General features: G+C 40.5%; 1 protein-coding gene across 3 annotated transcripts in view; it reads left to right on the top strand.

Moving 5' to 3' along the window:
- The window catches only part of LOC144013850 (protein unc-13 homolog A), a 58,187-nt gene extending 42,391 nt beyond the window's left edge, over positions 1-15,796 (top strand). Inside the window, exons 29-41 of one of the 3 annotated variants that reach the window (XM_077513168.1) lie at positions 2,111-2,194; positions 2,303-2,380; positions 5,313-5,390; positions 5,475-5,563; positions 8,045-8,188; positions 8,267-8,390; positions 8,542-8,598; positions 8,665-8,745; positions 8,843-8,990; positions 10,322-10,378; positions 10,462-10,548; positions 10,619-10,775; positions 14,003-15,796. In XM_077513168.1, coding sequence (XP_077369294.1) covers positions 2,111-2,194; positions 2,303-2,380; positions 5,313-5,390; positions 5,475-5,563; positions 8,045-8,188; positions 8,267-8,390; positions 8,542-8,598; positions 8,665-8,745; positions 8,843-8,990; positions 10,322-10,378; positions 10,462-10,548; positions 10,619-10,775; positions 14,003-14,291 — 1,473 coding nt within the window. In that variant the 3' untranslated portion in view covers positions 14,292-15,796. Of the gene's footprint in view, positions 1-2,050; positions 2,195-2,302; positions 2,381-5,312; positions 5,564-8,044; positions 8,189-8,266; positions 8,391-8,541; positions 8,599-8,664; positions 8,746-8,842; positions 8,991-10,321; positions 10,379-10,461; positions 10,549-10,618; positions 10,776-14,002 lie in introns of all 3 variants that reach the window. The other 2 variants (XM_077513160.1, XM_077513150.1) reach the window with 2 other exon arrangements.
- The last annotated feature ends 240 nt before the right edge of the window (positions 15,797-16,036 follow it).

The following is a 16,036-nucleotide window of genomic DNA, read 5'->3' on the forward strand; positions in this document are numbered from 1 at the left end:
GTACACCTCATATTAGAAACTTAAAAATATGATTTTTTTTTTTTTTCCTCAAAAACTGTCCTGGAAAATTTTAAATCGTCAGCAACAAAATGTGGACGTGATTCAGATTTGACCCCCGATAATGTATTCATGCGAGTCTCGTGGTAATTCGGGAAATTCATAGCTGACTCGGCACAATTGATGCTTAGACTGAAGAAGATTCAATGATGAGTCGGCACCAGTGGCGAATGGGAAACGAGAACATCACCGCACAGAGGAGGGCTGCTCGATTTTGGAGAAAATATTAATCGCGGTTATTTTGGTAATAATCAGTGATGGGAAGTAACAAAGTACAAATACTTTGTTACTGTACTTGAGTAGTTTTTTTTTTTCCCCAGTACTTTGTAATTTTGTTGTGGCTGAGTGGTCACTATTTTTTAACATGAAAAAAATAAATAAATTAAATTAAAAGTGGACGGTATGTGCTGCTTTGAAGACCCCCTTTTCCGTTTATTGCTCAGTTCGTTAAACCCCAAAATTAGATTTGGCAGAGGCATCTTTTGTTGAATTACAGTTATAATTATTTAATTTAAAAAATAGACAAGTTTCCTCCTGTAGGCATCATTAAGCATATAATTTATACGTGTTTTTAAGGCAAGTTGTGGAAACGTCATTTCCATTGCATCTGTAAAACAAGGGCACCATCTAGAGGAGTAAAAAAAAAATGCTGCAAGGACTTCACGAGGCGATTTAGTCAGTTTTAAGGGTTTGTTAAGTGATGATTTTTTAAATTGACACCAGGAGGAAACATCCGGTAAAAATACTTTTTGCTTTTACTCGTGAAGTACATTTTAGAGCCTGTACTTTTTTACGTTTACTTGAGTAATTATTTGAATGAGTACTTTTATTTTTACCAAAGTCATTTTTTATGCAAGTAATTGTACTTTTATTCAAGCACAGAATGTCATTACTTTGCCCATCTCTGGTAATAATTGAAATCATGATTGGGACGAACATTTATTTTTTGGTACAAAACTAGAAAATGTTTAATTGTCAAAATTCTTAAGACAAAAACATAAAACGTTTGTGGAATAATCTGGATCATATAACTAAATCATCTTACTCCATTCCTTTTTTCTTTTTTTTTTATGTATAAAATTACTAGAAAAAAAAAAAATAATTATATATATATATATATATATATATATATATATATATATATATATATATATATATATATATATATATATATAAGTATATATATATATATATATATATATATATATATATATGTATATATATATATATGTATTATTTAGTATTTATTTACTCAATTTTTACCTTCCTGTCCACTTTCATTTCTTTTTTTAAGAATGAAATAAAAAAAATTATAATAAAATTTTTTTATTGAAAAATGAAATTGAATTAAATAAAATTCTATGAAACACTCTAATTATGCAAGTTGCTTTTTAGATGAAACTAAATGTATTAAATGAGTTATTTTAAATTGTAAAAAAAAAAAGATGCAAATCAAAATTAGTATTAATATATATTTTTTGTAATGATTATGCTGATTTTGTAATTTTAGAGTGTAGTAATTGAAATTATAATTGAATGTCAATTAATTGCACAGCCCTAGCAGAGAAGCGCCGATTCTCCTGCACGCAAACATGAGAAAAACGCACACAGATGACACACGCGCGGCTTCACTCCATTTCGCAATACGGGTCACACCGCAAAAAGGTCGATACGAAACAGCTGAAGATTGTTCCATCTCGTATGTCAGGAATCCTTTGGGTCCAATTACCGTTGCCTGCGGCAGCTTCTGCATTGCCGCGTCAGCGAGAAAAAAAAAAAAGCAATCGGTGGCCCTCGTCACATACGGCGGGCGGGACTGCTAAAATGGGCCCCTCCCCCCATCACGACCTTCTGATAACCTCTTGGATTGAGGCCACGTGCAGCATTGAGGAGAATGATGACGCGTGAGAGCGACGCTCGCTCAAGCGTCGGCTTTAATTGAGGATTGGACCCGGTCATGTTAAGCGCTTTGCTCTTCGCTCTTGTGGTGCAGTTCCAGGTCACTTCCGAACACGCTTTGTTCTCCTGCTCGGTGGTGGATGTGTTCTCTCAGCTCAATCAGAGCTTCGAAATCATCCGCAAACTGGAGTGTCCCGACCCCCAGATTGTTGGCAACTACATGAAGAGATTCGCCAAGGTGACCTTCGCCGTCTGAAAGCTCTCTGCAGACATCTTCGATAACACCACAGATTTTTTTTTTGTGTTTTACCACTTCACTATCCTCATTCCTGTTTCTCTTCCTTAGACCATTGGCAATGTTCTGCTGTCTTACGCTGACATCATAGCCAAGGAATTTCCAAATCATGTGAAGAAGGAGAAGGTGGTAAGTGTCAAGACAGACGCTCGGGGTCGAAACTAGTCAACTAGTCAACCAGTTGACGTGTACCACTCCGCAATGACTCTTACGCAATCTCCTCCAAAAGTATTGTAACGGAAAGGTCAATTCTTTGGCTTTTGTAGTACAGTGGTACCTCTACTTCCGAACGTCCCTTCATACGAAATTTCCGAGTTACGAAACTCCTCAACAGGAAAATATTTCTTTTGGTGGGTTCCATGTTTTTAGAGCAATAGAACACAATAGTCTATGGTCCTTGCACAATCAGTCAAAGTGCAGTAAAACAGCCAGGAGCGAAGGGGGTTTGCTTAGTTAAGAACTTCAGCTTTTATTTAACTCACTCATTGCCAGTCCTGTTAAAATAGATTTTTGACGTCTATAGCCGTCAATGGCACTGAATGACTTAAGTCAAGTGTGTGTTAAACAACTCAGAACAGCACTTTATTCTTTTTTTTTTTTATTTAATTTTTTTTTAACCCAGCCTCTGTTCAAGTGTGCAAAAGTATTGGAACATGTGATTGATGAGTATTTATTTCGGTTGCTCAGGTGTTGCCTGAAAGATTGATTGCTCAAACATTAGAAAGTGCTTGATTTTAACTTTAATTTCTACTTGTGAAAACTGCATTTGCTGTTAAGCAACCATGAAGACCCCAAGAGGTGTCGATGGGAGAAAAAGCAAACCATTTTGACGCCGAGGGACGAGGGAAAATTGATCAGAGATTTTGCACAAACATCCAGCATAGCCAGTACAATTTAAAATGTCCTGAAAAGGAAAAAAAAAAAAAAAAGATAATCCAGTGTTTGAAGACTTACACAGGCTGTACCACAAGATGCAAAACACTCATCGGCAAAAACAAAAATGTTTTGGAACAAAGTTTATGGACTGATGGGACCAAAACGAACCTCTACCAAAGTGGTGGAAAGACCAAATTATGGCGAAAGAAATGATCCAAAACACACGATGTCATCTGTGAAGCACGATGGTGGAGGAGGTAATATCATATCAAATCTTTGGGCTTGCGTGGCCGCTTGCTCACCGGCTCAGCCTCAAATCTGCCAAAAGCGCAATTCACCTGACGCAGGCGGCCTTAAATCTTCACGTCAGCCGTCAGCAAATCCACCAAACGCCCTCGCTTAGCAGTGAGAGAAAGCCTGACGTCCGCTGACACAATCAAAATGGAGACAAACGATGGTGGATCAATAACCTCTTTCATTGTAAGGATAAACGCTTCTTGTTGCCAACGGAAGAATCCAACTCGCATTTCTCTCCGCCGTCAGCATTCGTCAGCTCGCTATCCTTTTCCTTCTTCTGCTTGGCCCCGCCCACCGACTCACTCATCCATTCACAGATCAAGCAGTCAGCTCTTTAAAACTCTTTGGGGGGGAAAAAAATAGCAATGACGTCATCTATTATGCTGCATTCGAGGATGGTCGGAAGTCGGATATATCCGAGTTGTTTTTACCAGTTTCGACCTGAAAGCGTTTGAGGCAATAGTAAACAACCAAAATGGCGGATACTGGTAAATTGTTTTTTATTTTGGTTCTTAAAACTCATTTTGACCTCCAGCAAACTTACCTTCTCTTAATTTTGCTTCATTTATTGTTTTTTGTCTTATTTCATAAGCATTCCATACAGTTCATTAGTTCACCGTATGATTTCATGCATAGATGGCGACATACTGTCACGTACGTTGCGTTAGTGCAGTGCTTCTCAAATAGCCCCTGAGGCTTCGGCGTTTGACCTCGGGGAACATGCTTTTTTACTTTTATTTTTAATTTTTATTTTTTTTACTGTCTTACAATAAAGTGCAATTGCACCTCCACTACATTAGGGGGCAGTGGCACTCTCATTGGCAGAGCTCGGTGGTGTAGGGGTTTTTGCACACAGCACGGAAAACTATGAGTATGAAGTGTAGCCATGAAGTGTAGCAGACCCTCAAGTGACACCATAAAAAAATATTTAACAGGGTTGAGAAGACAGGCGGAGATAATTAGAATTATTTATTTATATTGTAGCGAGTAGTGACGGGAGTCGGAGGCAGAGTGTTGAAGTCCGGAGCCAAAGACCGGCGGTTTATTGATATCAGCTTCTCATCGTTTAACAGCAACAACAACTCACAGACCTACCAACATTTTGTTCTTTTATCCTTTCATCCTTTCATCCTTTCATCCCAACAAACTCCCCCTTCGTCCCAACGTTCCGTGGGTGAATTATGTTCTGATCACTACAATATTTATATTTATAGTCGTTTTTTTTTCCAACTTTGCAAGTGGAATTTCCAAGTTCAAGGGGGCATTCGCGTACATACTTCCTGGTTTCAACTCGGAAAAGTCCGACTTCCAACCGTCCTCGAATGCAACATTAGTCCAAGTCGACCCAACTATCATCACCTTAAAGGTTGACTACAAAAATATTGTGATGTCACATGCAGGCCACAACATTGGGTACACCTCTTATCATTTTTGATGAACGTTAAGGTCTACTACTACTGCACAAGTTAATGTTGGTCATGATGGTGGTACTTGGTGTAAAATGTTTGAGAGTTGCTCATAAATTCTGCTTGATGATGGATGATGACAATTATAGTTTGAAGCACTGCATTACTTCTCATCAGACGTCCCCCAACTTGTGAGTGCAATTGACATGGCCAGGTTGCGGTTTTTTTTTTTTTTCCAACGTGAATTAAGTCAGCCGAATGTTGCATAAGATGAGGGAAAGCGGGCGGCACTCGCAGAGAGACCAGCGCCTCAGAGGAGGATTTCATTAGTGCGAAGTCCAGCTTTTCCTGCCTCGACGACTGTTTTCGCAAGGGGCTAGAGTGGACTGATTGCAGCCGAACGTTGGCAGCAGGCAGATGAAAAAAAAAAAAAAAAAAAGTCAAACTCAGACGTGTATGGAATGATTTTTTTCCCCCCGCAGCCATGTATCATCATCAACAATATCCAGCAGCTCCGAGTTCAGCTGGAGAAGATGTTTGAAGCGATGGGAGGGAAAGATGTGAGTAGCAAATCATCATCTGCTTCTGATAATGACACCATGATGATATGGTGCCTCATTATTCACCTGAACAAATTCTTCCAGCTCAATGTGGAGGCAAGCGACTTCCTGAAAGAACTGCAGAATAAACTCAACAGCGTCATGGACGACCTGAGCCGCATCTTTGCCGTCAGGTTGGTTGCGCCCGTCTCATTTTCTTCACAGCGGTGGGACCTAACAAAGTACAAGCATTACTGTTTGCATCGACCATTCACATTATATGATCTGTATTTCTGTTTTTTTTTTTTCTAATCAGTTTTACTTTTGTGGCATCACGGTGCCGTGGGTCTTCTCCGGGTACTCCGGTCTCCTCCCACATTCCAAAGACATGCATGGCAGGTTAATTGGGTGCTCCGAATTGTCCATAAGTGTGCTTGTGAGTGTGGATGGTTGTTCGTCTGTGTGTGCCGGCTGGGATAGGCTCCAGCATCCCCGTGACCCTTGTGAGGACCAAGCAAGCGGTTAAGAAATGGATGGATGGATGGATGGATGGACGGACAGACGGATGGATGATGGATAGAAAAATGGATGGATGGATGGATGGATGGACGGACAGACGGATGGATGATGGATAGAAAAATGGATGGATGGATGGATGGATGGATGGACGGACAGACGGATGGATGATGGATAGAAAAATGGATGGATGGATGGATGGATGGAAGGACAGACGGATGGATGATGGATAGAAAAATGGATGGATGGATGGACGGACAGACGGATGGATGATGGATAGAAAAATGGATGGATGGATGGATGGACGGACAGACGGATGGATGATGGATAGAAAAATGGATGGATGGATGGACGGACAGACGGATGGATGATGGATAGAAAAATGGATGGATGGATGGATGGATGGATGGATGGACGGACAGACGGATGGATGATGGATAGAAAAATGGATGGATGGATGGACGGACAGACGGATGGATGATGGATAGAAAAATGGATGGATGGATGGATGGATGGACGGACAGACGGATGGATGATGGATAGAAAAATGGATGGATGGATGGATGGACGGACAGACGGATGGATGATGGATAGAAAAATGGATGGATGGATGGACGGACAGACGGATGGATGATGGATAGAAAAAAGGATGGATGGATGGATGGACGGACAGACGGATGGATGATGGATAGAAAAATGGATGGATGGATGGACGGACAGACGGATGGATGATGGATAGAAAAATGGATGGATGGATGGATGGATGGATGGATGGATGGACGGACGGACAGACGGATGGATGATGGATAGAAAAATGGATGGATGGATGGACGGACAGACGGATGGATGATGGATAGAAAAATGGATGGATGGATGGATGGATGGACGGACAGACGGATGGATGATGGATAGAAAAATGGATGGATGGATGGACGGACAGACGGATGGATGATGGATAGAAAAATGGATGGATGGATGGATGGACAGACGGATGGATGATGGATAGAAAAATGGATGGATGGATGGATGGACGGACAGACGGATGGATGATGGATAGAAAAATGTATGTATGGATGGATGGATGGGTTTTTACTTCATTTAATTGTTCATGTTTCTGACCGTATGATGCAGACCAAATTTTTTGTAGCACTCGGAGTTATACCACATTAGAGAAAATTAAAAATCATAATCTTAGCGATGTAGCGCTTCTCCCAGACTTCCTGGTACAACTGTATGTCATGCACGCCGGCGATTTCGCCATAGAAACAGAAAACGTGAAAACACGGCGGAGAAATCGACGTATTCAAGTTAGTCGGCCTGACAGAGTGGCAACATAAGATGGCCGCCAGTGGCTTCATTTCCTCCCAATGTTGAGTAAACGCCATTGGTAGTCCAATTACATTTATAAGTCTGCGTCCATCTCAGGGGGCAGCCATTTTGCCACTTGCTGTCGACTGAAAATGTCATCATGGTGCCGAAGTGGCTCAGGCCAATCACGGCTCACCTCGTTTTCCTGATTTGGTCACATGACATTCACAAGCTGATGCTGCATTAAAAAAAGGAGCGGCTTCAATCTGTCATCACTTGACAAAAGTGATATCTATGGAGACACAAACGCGTTATTTACACATATTTATCTCATTTATTACTATACGACATTATTTTAGTAAATTTAGTTAATTTAGTTCATTAATTTAGTGTTTCAAAGTAAGTACCTACTACATGCAACCACAGCATGATTTGTCCTGTGTTAAGCAGAACACCAACAATTTATCAGACCAGCCATCTTTGTTGTTTACATTGACCTCAAATGCTTATGAAGTTGCAACTGGGATTCGTCCAACTTCCCACGTTCCTCAAATGCAGCATGACTTTAACGTCTTAGGCACTGTGATGTCATTTTCAGTCGACAGCAAATGTGGCAAACTATGAGATAGATACAAATTTCGTTTGCTTCATTCATATTCCGCAAGTGCAATATGAATCATAATACTTTTAGATTTAGAAGCTGCATAGAATATCTTATTGGAAAGAAAATGCTTAGCTTGACTTCCCCTTTAAGTCCAGAACGTGAATACATTTGTTGATGCTCATAACTCAGAGCAGCTGCTGGCCGAGCCGCGACAATCTGATCTCAACGTGTTCTTTGTTTGCCGCAGTTTCCAGCCCCAAATTGAGGACAACGTCAGACAGATGGGGGACATCCTGGCCCAGGTCAAAGGTCAGACCGTGCCGGCGAACGGCAGCGTGGTTCAGGAAGCGGACAATGTTCTGCAGCCCATCATGGACTTTCTGGACAGCAAGTGAGTCCGTCGTCGGGTGGAAAGCGTATTTTGCCGGCGTCACGATCCTAACGTGAAGTGCGTTGCCGCTTCTTTCAGCCTGTCGCTGTTTGCTAAGATCTGCGAGAAGACGGTTTTGAAGAGAGTGCTGAAGGAGCTGTGGAAGCTGGTGATGAACACGATGGAGAAAACGATCGTGCTTCCGACGCTGACTGACCAAACGGTGTGTGAGTCAAAGTCAAATACACGCAAATTTGTTGACAGAAAGTGCCCTCTGTTAAGAAGACATTTTGTATACGTTTAAAAGGAATGACACTAAATAAATACCTCCCGCATTTTTGAATTGTGAATTCGCCTATCGTTTGTCTTCCCAGGGCACTCAGATGATCTTCAACGCTGCTAAGGAATTAGGCCAACTGTCGAAGCTCAAGGTAATCGGGTGACATCCGGAACGCAGTCGACAGTTGGAAGCAAGTCTAACATTTGCGCTCTCGCAGGAGCACATGGGCCGAGAGGAGGCCAAAGCGCTGACTCCCAAACAGTGCGCCGTCATCGAGCTGGCACTGGACACCATTAAGGTAAAACGCAACTAACAAGTCCAAAGCTCAAATGCTAAAAACAAAAAAAAACTGCTCCCTTTGTGACTGAAGCGTCCTTATTTTTGATTTTTTGCAGCAATACTTCCATGCCGGAGGCGTGGGCTTGAAGAAGACCTTCTTGGAAAAGAGTCCGGATCTCGCATCTCTGCGTTACGCCTTGTCTCTGTACACGCAGGCCACGGACAAACTCATCCGCAAGTTTGTCCTGTCCCAGCACGCTCAGGGTACGACGTACGCGTGCACTGCACTCGTACATCCACATGACGTAATCACTGCAGCATGCGTTCGATGCGTGCTTACAGTCCACGCAGCTGATTAGTTATGGGATGGAAAATGACGAGATATTTGAAATGAAAATGAACGAAAATATTGTAGCATGTGGAATTATTTCAAATGATTTGGAAGTGGAATGATATTAAATGACATCATCACTTCATGTTGAAGTTGGTATGGTTTGAATCGGTCAATATATGTGGAAACTGGAGGCGAATATGTAAATATTTGGGTAAATATTTGGGCTTTGTGAATAGGAATAATAAACGGGATAGCTTGAATGATGTGACCATGTTGAAGTTTGACTGGTTTGAATCCTTTTATGTCCAATTCTTACCTTGCTTCTTTTGAGCGGCATTTGGCACATTAATTTACGGAGGGGAATAAAACGTATTAAAAGTATCGATTCATGGTTTTATGAATAGATGTTGGGCTTTTAGACCCAGCCCTAGTGATGTGAACCCCTTTTTTGTTGAATATCCCTTTGAGAATGAATCGGGAATTTATTGTGGGTATTTTCAAAGTGAAAATGTGGAATTGTCGGTCAATGGGAAATTTGGACAATTTCAAAATTGTTCCCAAGTTGAACTGAATGAGCTGAATAATTTGAATTTCCACTTAACTCATTCACTCCCAAAGACGTATTTATACGTTTTTTAGTTGTTTTTTTTTGCTAGAGTTTTTGTATGAAGGCTTTGATGCAGTTTCTGACCTGAAGTGGAAGCTTAAAGTGATGGTAGTTGTTAGAAAAAAAATAAAAATGAATGAAACAGATGAAGCACACTTTTTTTTTTTTTTTTTTATAACTACTATCACTTTAAGTGACCACTTCAGGTCAGAAACTGCATCAAAGCCATCATACAAAAACTCTAGCAAACAAAAACCTAAAAAACGTATAAATACGTCTTTGGGAGTGAATGAGTTAACTAATTGTTCCATTGGGAATGAATGGTAATACCGGTAACAACTTTTGAGGGAAATTGGGCCTCATTGGAAATGAATGGTGATTTTTTGGGGGGGTGAAAAACCTGAATATTGGAAAAAGTGTGAATATTTGGAATGAGAAAAATACAAGCCCCCATGGCATGAATTTTTGGAATATGCTGAAATTGGAATGATGTGAATGGGATGAATTATCTGGCAGGAGATGCATGTCAAAAAATGGAGGAATAAAAAAAAATAGGGGCGGGGAATGGGTTTATAATATCAGAAAATAAAAGTGAGATCTATTTTTAGTCAAGGATATTCCATTCTAACCTGTCCCTCAACTGTGTCCTCTCAGTCCACGGAGGCAAAGGGATCCGCTACACGACAAATGAAGACACGCCACCAGAAAAACGTACGTGCCATTCCTCCTTTCTCGTCATTGGGAACTGTCCACAACTTTGGACTAGAACAAAGTCGGAAACATGTTTTTTGCAGCATCGGGAGTGGACGCGGTGGGAGAGGTGGTCATGCATGTGGACATTCTACCTCAGCCTAACGGCGAGCACAAGATCAGCATCAAAGGTACAAGAGCGGCCCGTCTCGTTGTTGCCAAACGTTCCTCGATTGCAAACCGATGTTCCTCCTCCTCCAGTGGTGGCCGCGAACGACCTGAAATGGAAGGCGCAGGGTTTTCGGCCCTTCGTGGAGGTCTACATCATCGGCCCCCATCTTAGTGACAAGAAGAGGAAGTTTGCGACCAAATCCAAGAACAACAGCTGGTCCCCGAAATTCAACGAGAGCTTCCAGTAGTGAGTATCTGCTTGATGGCAGAAAAAAAAAAAAAGTTGTTCTTTTCTTCCTTTTATGATATACTCGGCATCATTTCCCAGCATGGTTTGGATTCTCTAGTCATAAATTTGCAAGTTCAAAAAAGTATTGCCATCTTGTGGCATCATGTCACCACGGAACTATGTTGAAGTGAGGCAGGGAGCTTCATTTAGTCAGGTCAGCCTTCCTATTAGAAAAGTAGTGCTTTGCCGCCAGCTAAAAGGAATCACAAAAAAGTATATTTAAAACAAAGTACAGTCAAACCTCGGTTTTCGAACATAATCCGTTCCAGACGGCTGTTCTAAAAGTGATTTGTTCGAAATCCGAAACAATTTCTCCCATTATAATTAATGTAAATAATTTTAATCCGTTCCAAGTCTAAAAAAAACTTTTTCCAAGTGTTTTTTTTTTTTTTTTTACTATTTTACACCATAAACTGCACTGTATACTGTTTACCATAAATAGAAAAGGGTAGAAATAGACACTGTTTTATTTAGATATCTTATCTAAAATGATGAAAAAAAAAATGCAAACATTTGTGCAAACACATTCAATAGTTCTGTGCACTACTTTCCTCTTTTCTTCACCAGTTTTACCACTTGCACTTGCTTTTTTTGGATCCATGATTAGGGGCTAATACACGATGCAAAACTAAAAAAAAAGATTTGCGTAAATAACAATGAACAGGTCTGCTCCGAACGAACTTTGAACACGAATGTGCTACGGAGGAAGCATCCTGGGCATTCCAGTTAGCTCGGCTCCCGAGTGAGTCGCGTTCAGGTACGCTCGGCTTTTTTTCAGTTTGGTTGAGAGACGAATTTTTGGACGAGTTCTGAGACGTAAAATTCTCGAACTTTCTGGTCGAAAAACGATTTGGTTGAGAACAGAAGCGTTCGAAAACCGAGGTTTGGTCTATAAATAATATATATTTATGTTGTTGTTTTTTTTACCAAATAAAACCCATTACCGTATTTTCCGCACTATAAGGCGTACCTAAAGGCTGTTATTTATTTATTTATTTTTCAAAAACCGACAGTGTGCCTTTTAACTCATTCACTCCCAAAAACGTATACCTTTTTTTGGTTTTTGTTTGCTAGAGTTTTTGTATGAAGGCTTTGATGCAGTTTCTGACCTGAAGTGGTCGCTTAAAGTGATAGTAGTTATTACAACAACAAAAAAAAAAAAGTGTGCTTCATCTGTTTTATTATGAAACAGATGAAGCACACTTTTTTTTTGTAATAATTACCATCGCTTTCAGCTTCCACTTCAGAAACTGCATCAAAGCCTTCATACAAAAACTCTAGCAAACGAAAACCTAAAAAACGTATAAATACGTCTTTGGGAGTGAATGAGTTAATCAGATGCGCCTCATATGTGGATCAATATTGGTTAAGTACGGCTTACCGTAGTCAGGGGGCGAACTGTACTTCATCTTTGAATGAGCAAGCCCATCTGTGTGGTTATTAATTAAATTGAGCACAAACGTTTGCCCATGCCAAGTAATATGGTTATGATAGAACTGTTAAAATAACTAAGAATGCCAACTAAGACTTATACACATTCCTGTATAGCAGCTAGTGTTTGAAAAAAATCTCACAACGCCAAACGAACATGTCACAAAAAGGATACATACTGAAATAAGTGGCCACCTTAGAGTGCCTCGTCGTCACGGCGAGATCATCTCATTTTAAGTATACAGTATGTCGTGTAAAATGTTCAGTTGAACACAAAAGAATTATTCTGTTACATGAATGGCAACATTCATTTTCATATTCATATTTACTTCTGTTATGATTAGGAGCCACAGATACAAAAAAACAACAACGGTGTTCTGTGCCAAAAATAGCACGTTTACAACACGTGTGTACCCAACTAGCGCCTGATTAAAAAAAAAAAGAAAAAAAGAAGAGATATGAGTAGATAGATACGACAAAACGCTCGTTTTGAGTTACGTCCTTACAGTGATGCTAAGCTAATGATTTCCATGACCTTTGATGAGAAAGTCGCCCCTGCCAACATGGCCGCCATATTGACACGTATTTTAGCCTGTTCTAGTTTACTGTCAGTCTGTTTATCTTGTGACAAAAGTGCAGTGCTGCTCGGAAACATGCGGCCAGTGTCTGTCTGTCTGTCCGATGCGGACAATTCCAGTTCGAGCAGACTTTGTAAAAAGTACTTTACTCATTTTTTTTATGTCAGTTGGTTCTGGATTCATTAAATGGAGGTTCGGACGTATATCGAATGGTGAAGGCGTGTATACACCATTTGAGGATTTCACTCGTTCATCTTTTTAAAATGATTGTTCTATTGATTGATCTAATAATTAACTACCGCCTCCGCCTGGCCATAAAATGTACTTAATTTTATTTTAATTTTTTTAATCCACTAAGGTTGAACGCGAGTTGAATTGAGTGGATATAACTACTAATTTATCTTTTGTGCATGAGCATTGCTGCATTATTGAAAACAAGCCAAATTAGCCTATGCTAAACGGTTAGCAATCAAAATTAGCATTAGCACGCTAATGATTACCATTTAAAGAGGAAGTCAACCCCCCCCCCAATTTTTTTGGGACAATAATATGTTCTATGCTGCCCCACTAGTCTAAATATGGTATTCTGGTTAATATTGCGTTAATGAAATATGAGTTAAGCAGCAAAATCCAGTCGTGTTTTATTTTTTAATTTTTTATTTTTTTATTTTTTTATTTTTTTATATCCATCTCAGGTGGGGCGGCCATTTTGCCTGAAAGTGACATCACAGGGTAACAACCAATCACAGGTCAGCTTCAGCTAACAGATAAGCCCTGATTGGTTGTTGCCTGAGCAACTGTGATGTCATCTTCCATCGACAGTAAGTGGCAAAATGGCCGCCCCGCCTGAGATGGATAAAAACGGCTGGATTTTGCTTCATAACTCGTATAGCAAAAATGTATGAATCAGAATGTCGTGTTTAGACTAGTGAGGTCACATATAACATATTATTGTCAAGAAATATTTAACATTCACTTCATAAAAACAAACGATATAACTACCATTTCGTTCACACATACATTAAACATGTAATAGTACTTTAAAAGTCACTTAATGCTTCAACAATATTCCATAAACGTGGAGCCGAGTTGCCCGTTAGCATGTTACTTCCTGTCCACGCCCTAATTTCAACTGCGCTGGCGTTTTTTTCTTTTTTCTTTTTTTTCTTTTTCCAGCTCGCTGGGCACGGAGGTGGGCCCCGAGAGTTACGAGCTGCAGGTGTGCGTGAAGGACTACTGCTTCGCCCGCGAGGACCGCACGGTGGGCGTGGCCGTGCTGCAGGTGAAGGACATGGCCAGCCGGAGCGGCGCCACCTGCTGGCTGCCGCTGGGCCGCCGCGTGCACATGGACGAGACGGGCCTGACGGTGCTGCGCATCCTGTCGCAGCGCAACAACGACGACGTGGCCAAAGAGTTCGTCAAGCTCAAGTCGGACCAGCGCTCGGCCGAGGAGGGCCGCAGCTGAGGGCCCCCCCCCCATCCCCGTGGGGGGGAGGGGCCCCGCCGCGTGCGGTACACAAGCACACACACGCCTGCGAACGCGCCGCTTGTAAATACATTTTGGCAAACATTGAGGGCAGAATATCTTTCTACAAATTCATATTTCTTTATTTTTTATTTTTTTTTTGAGGCGTTTTGACTCGTCGCTTCAGGTTTAGCCGCACATGATACTAACGTCTCACTTTTTTCTACTTGGATGTGAAATAATGACGAGAAACACGTGGAAGAGTTGGAGGATGACCACTTTTGCACTTTGACCTCCCCTGTTCGTATATTCAGGAGAGCGTCGCTACGCTACGCTAGGCTAGGCTACGCTACGTCTGTCTTTGTGTACGTGCGTTGTCGTTCTTCCGCGTCTGCCCGTCTCGTGTCCGGTGGATCTCAGGCGCAGATCTGAGATCAGCTTCTCACTTAAACAGGGGTGTCCAAACCATACTCAACTCAACTCAAGTTCAATAATTGTCATGATCTCCTCCAGCCTGGCTCGCTAATGCTAATTAGCGCGCTACTCGCGGCACTTTTATCCCTCAAAAGAAAGAACGGCTATTCGTACAAAATGCTTCAGGAATGTTTACAGAGACGCATCTTCACATTAATCACCAGCTTATGGGGAAACAAAAAAATCAACTTTTATTGGCATAAATTGATCGTGACTATTTCCTTCTTCTACTCTCTAATGTGGTTCCAACTTAACTGTGTATCAGAACGCACGGAACCACACTGCCCCTAAGTGGCCAAATCTGGTACAACATATACAGCGTTCCCAGTACACAAACAAGGGCAAGACAGTATAAAATAATTTAAATAAATATTTTTGTGCATTTAATATCGATTCTGAATTGTACAAGCTACTGTATGACATTTTTGTACACTAGACGTACTTGTGTGTACTAGTTGGACAGCTACATGTTACTACTTACTACGAGTGGGCATTTTGGTGCTACTAGTACTTTCCAGGAGGCTACATAGGGCATGACATAAATGTTTACTTAGTTAGCTTTAATTGGTGACTAGTAGGCGAAAAATTTAAAATAAGTGTAAAAAAAAAAAAAAAAAAGTTCATTGATTAATTTAAAACACCCGAGAGGTGCTCATCCACACTAGAGCTGTCAAAATGAATCGATTAACCAACAAGTAATCAATTATCAAATTAATTCGCAACTATTTTAATAATCAAGTAATTGTTTGGAGACATTTTTTTTTATTAAAAATTTCCCAAATCCTCTGATTTCAGCATATCAACAGTAATTGTTCACTGATTTCTGCAAGTCTTTCGTGAAATAATAAATAATTATCTTCTGTGTTTAATCAAAATAAGACATTTGCAAGCATCTGTTTATTCTTTGGAAAACAATCACCAAAGCGGTAACATAGTACAACATCAATCTCCCTTTTTTTATTGATCACAATAATGAATATGAAGTATGAAATAAACACCAATCACTGATTAATAAACAGTAATCCGGGGGGGGGGGGGGGGGGGTGATTTGGTAATACACTTTACTGTGAAATTAAAATGAATCCAATTAATCAATTGAATAATCAATAATCGATCTCTAATAAATATTCGATAGTGACAGCACTAATCCACACTGAGCTAAAAGGTAGCGAAATAAAAAGCTAAAAGACGATAATAAAAGGAGCAGTAATTTTTTTTTTGTATGCAGCCCATTACATTGTGTTTCAATCGTTACTCCTGCCTTGTGACAG

This window comes from Festucalex cinctus, chromosome 1, assembly GCF_051991245.1.
Source record: "Festucalex cinctus isolate MCC-2025b chromosome 1, RoL_Fcin_1.0, whole genome shotgun sequence".
NCBI classification, from domain to species: Eukaryota; Metazoa; Chordata; class Actinopteri; order Syngnathiformes; family Syngnathidae; genus Festucalex; species Festucalex cinctus.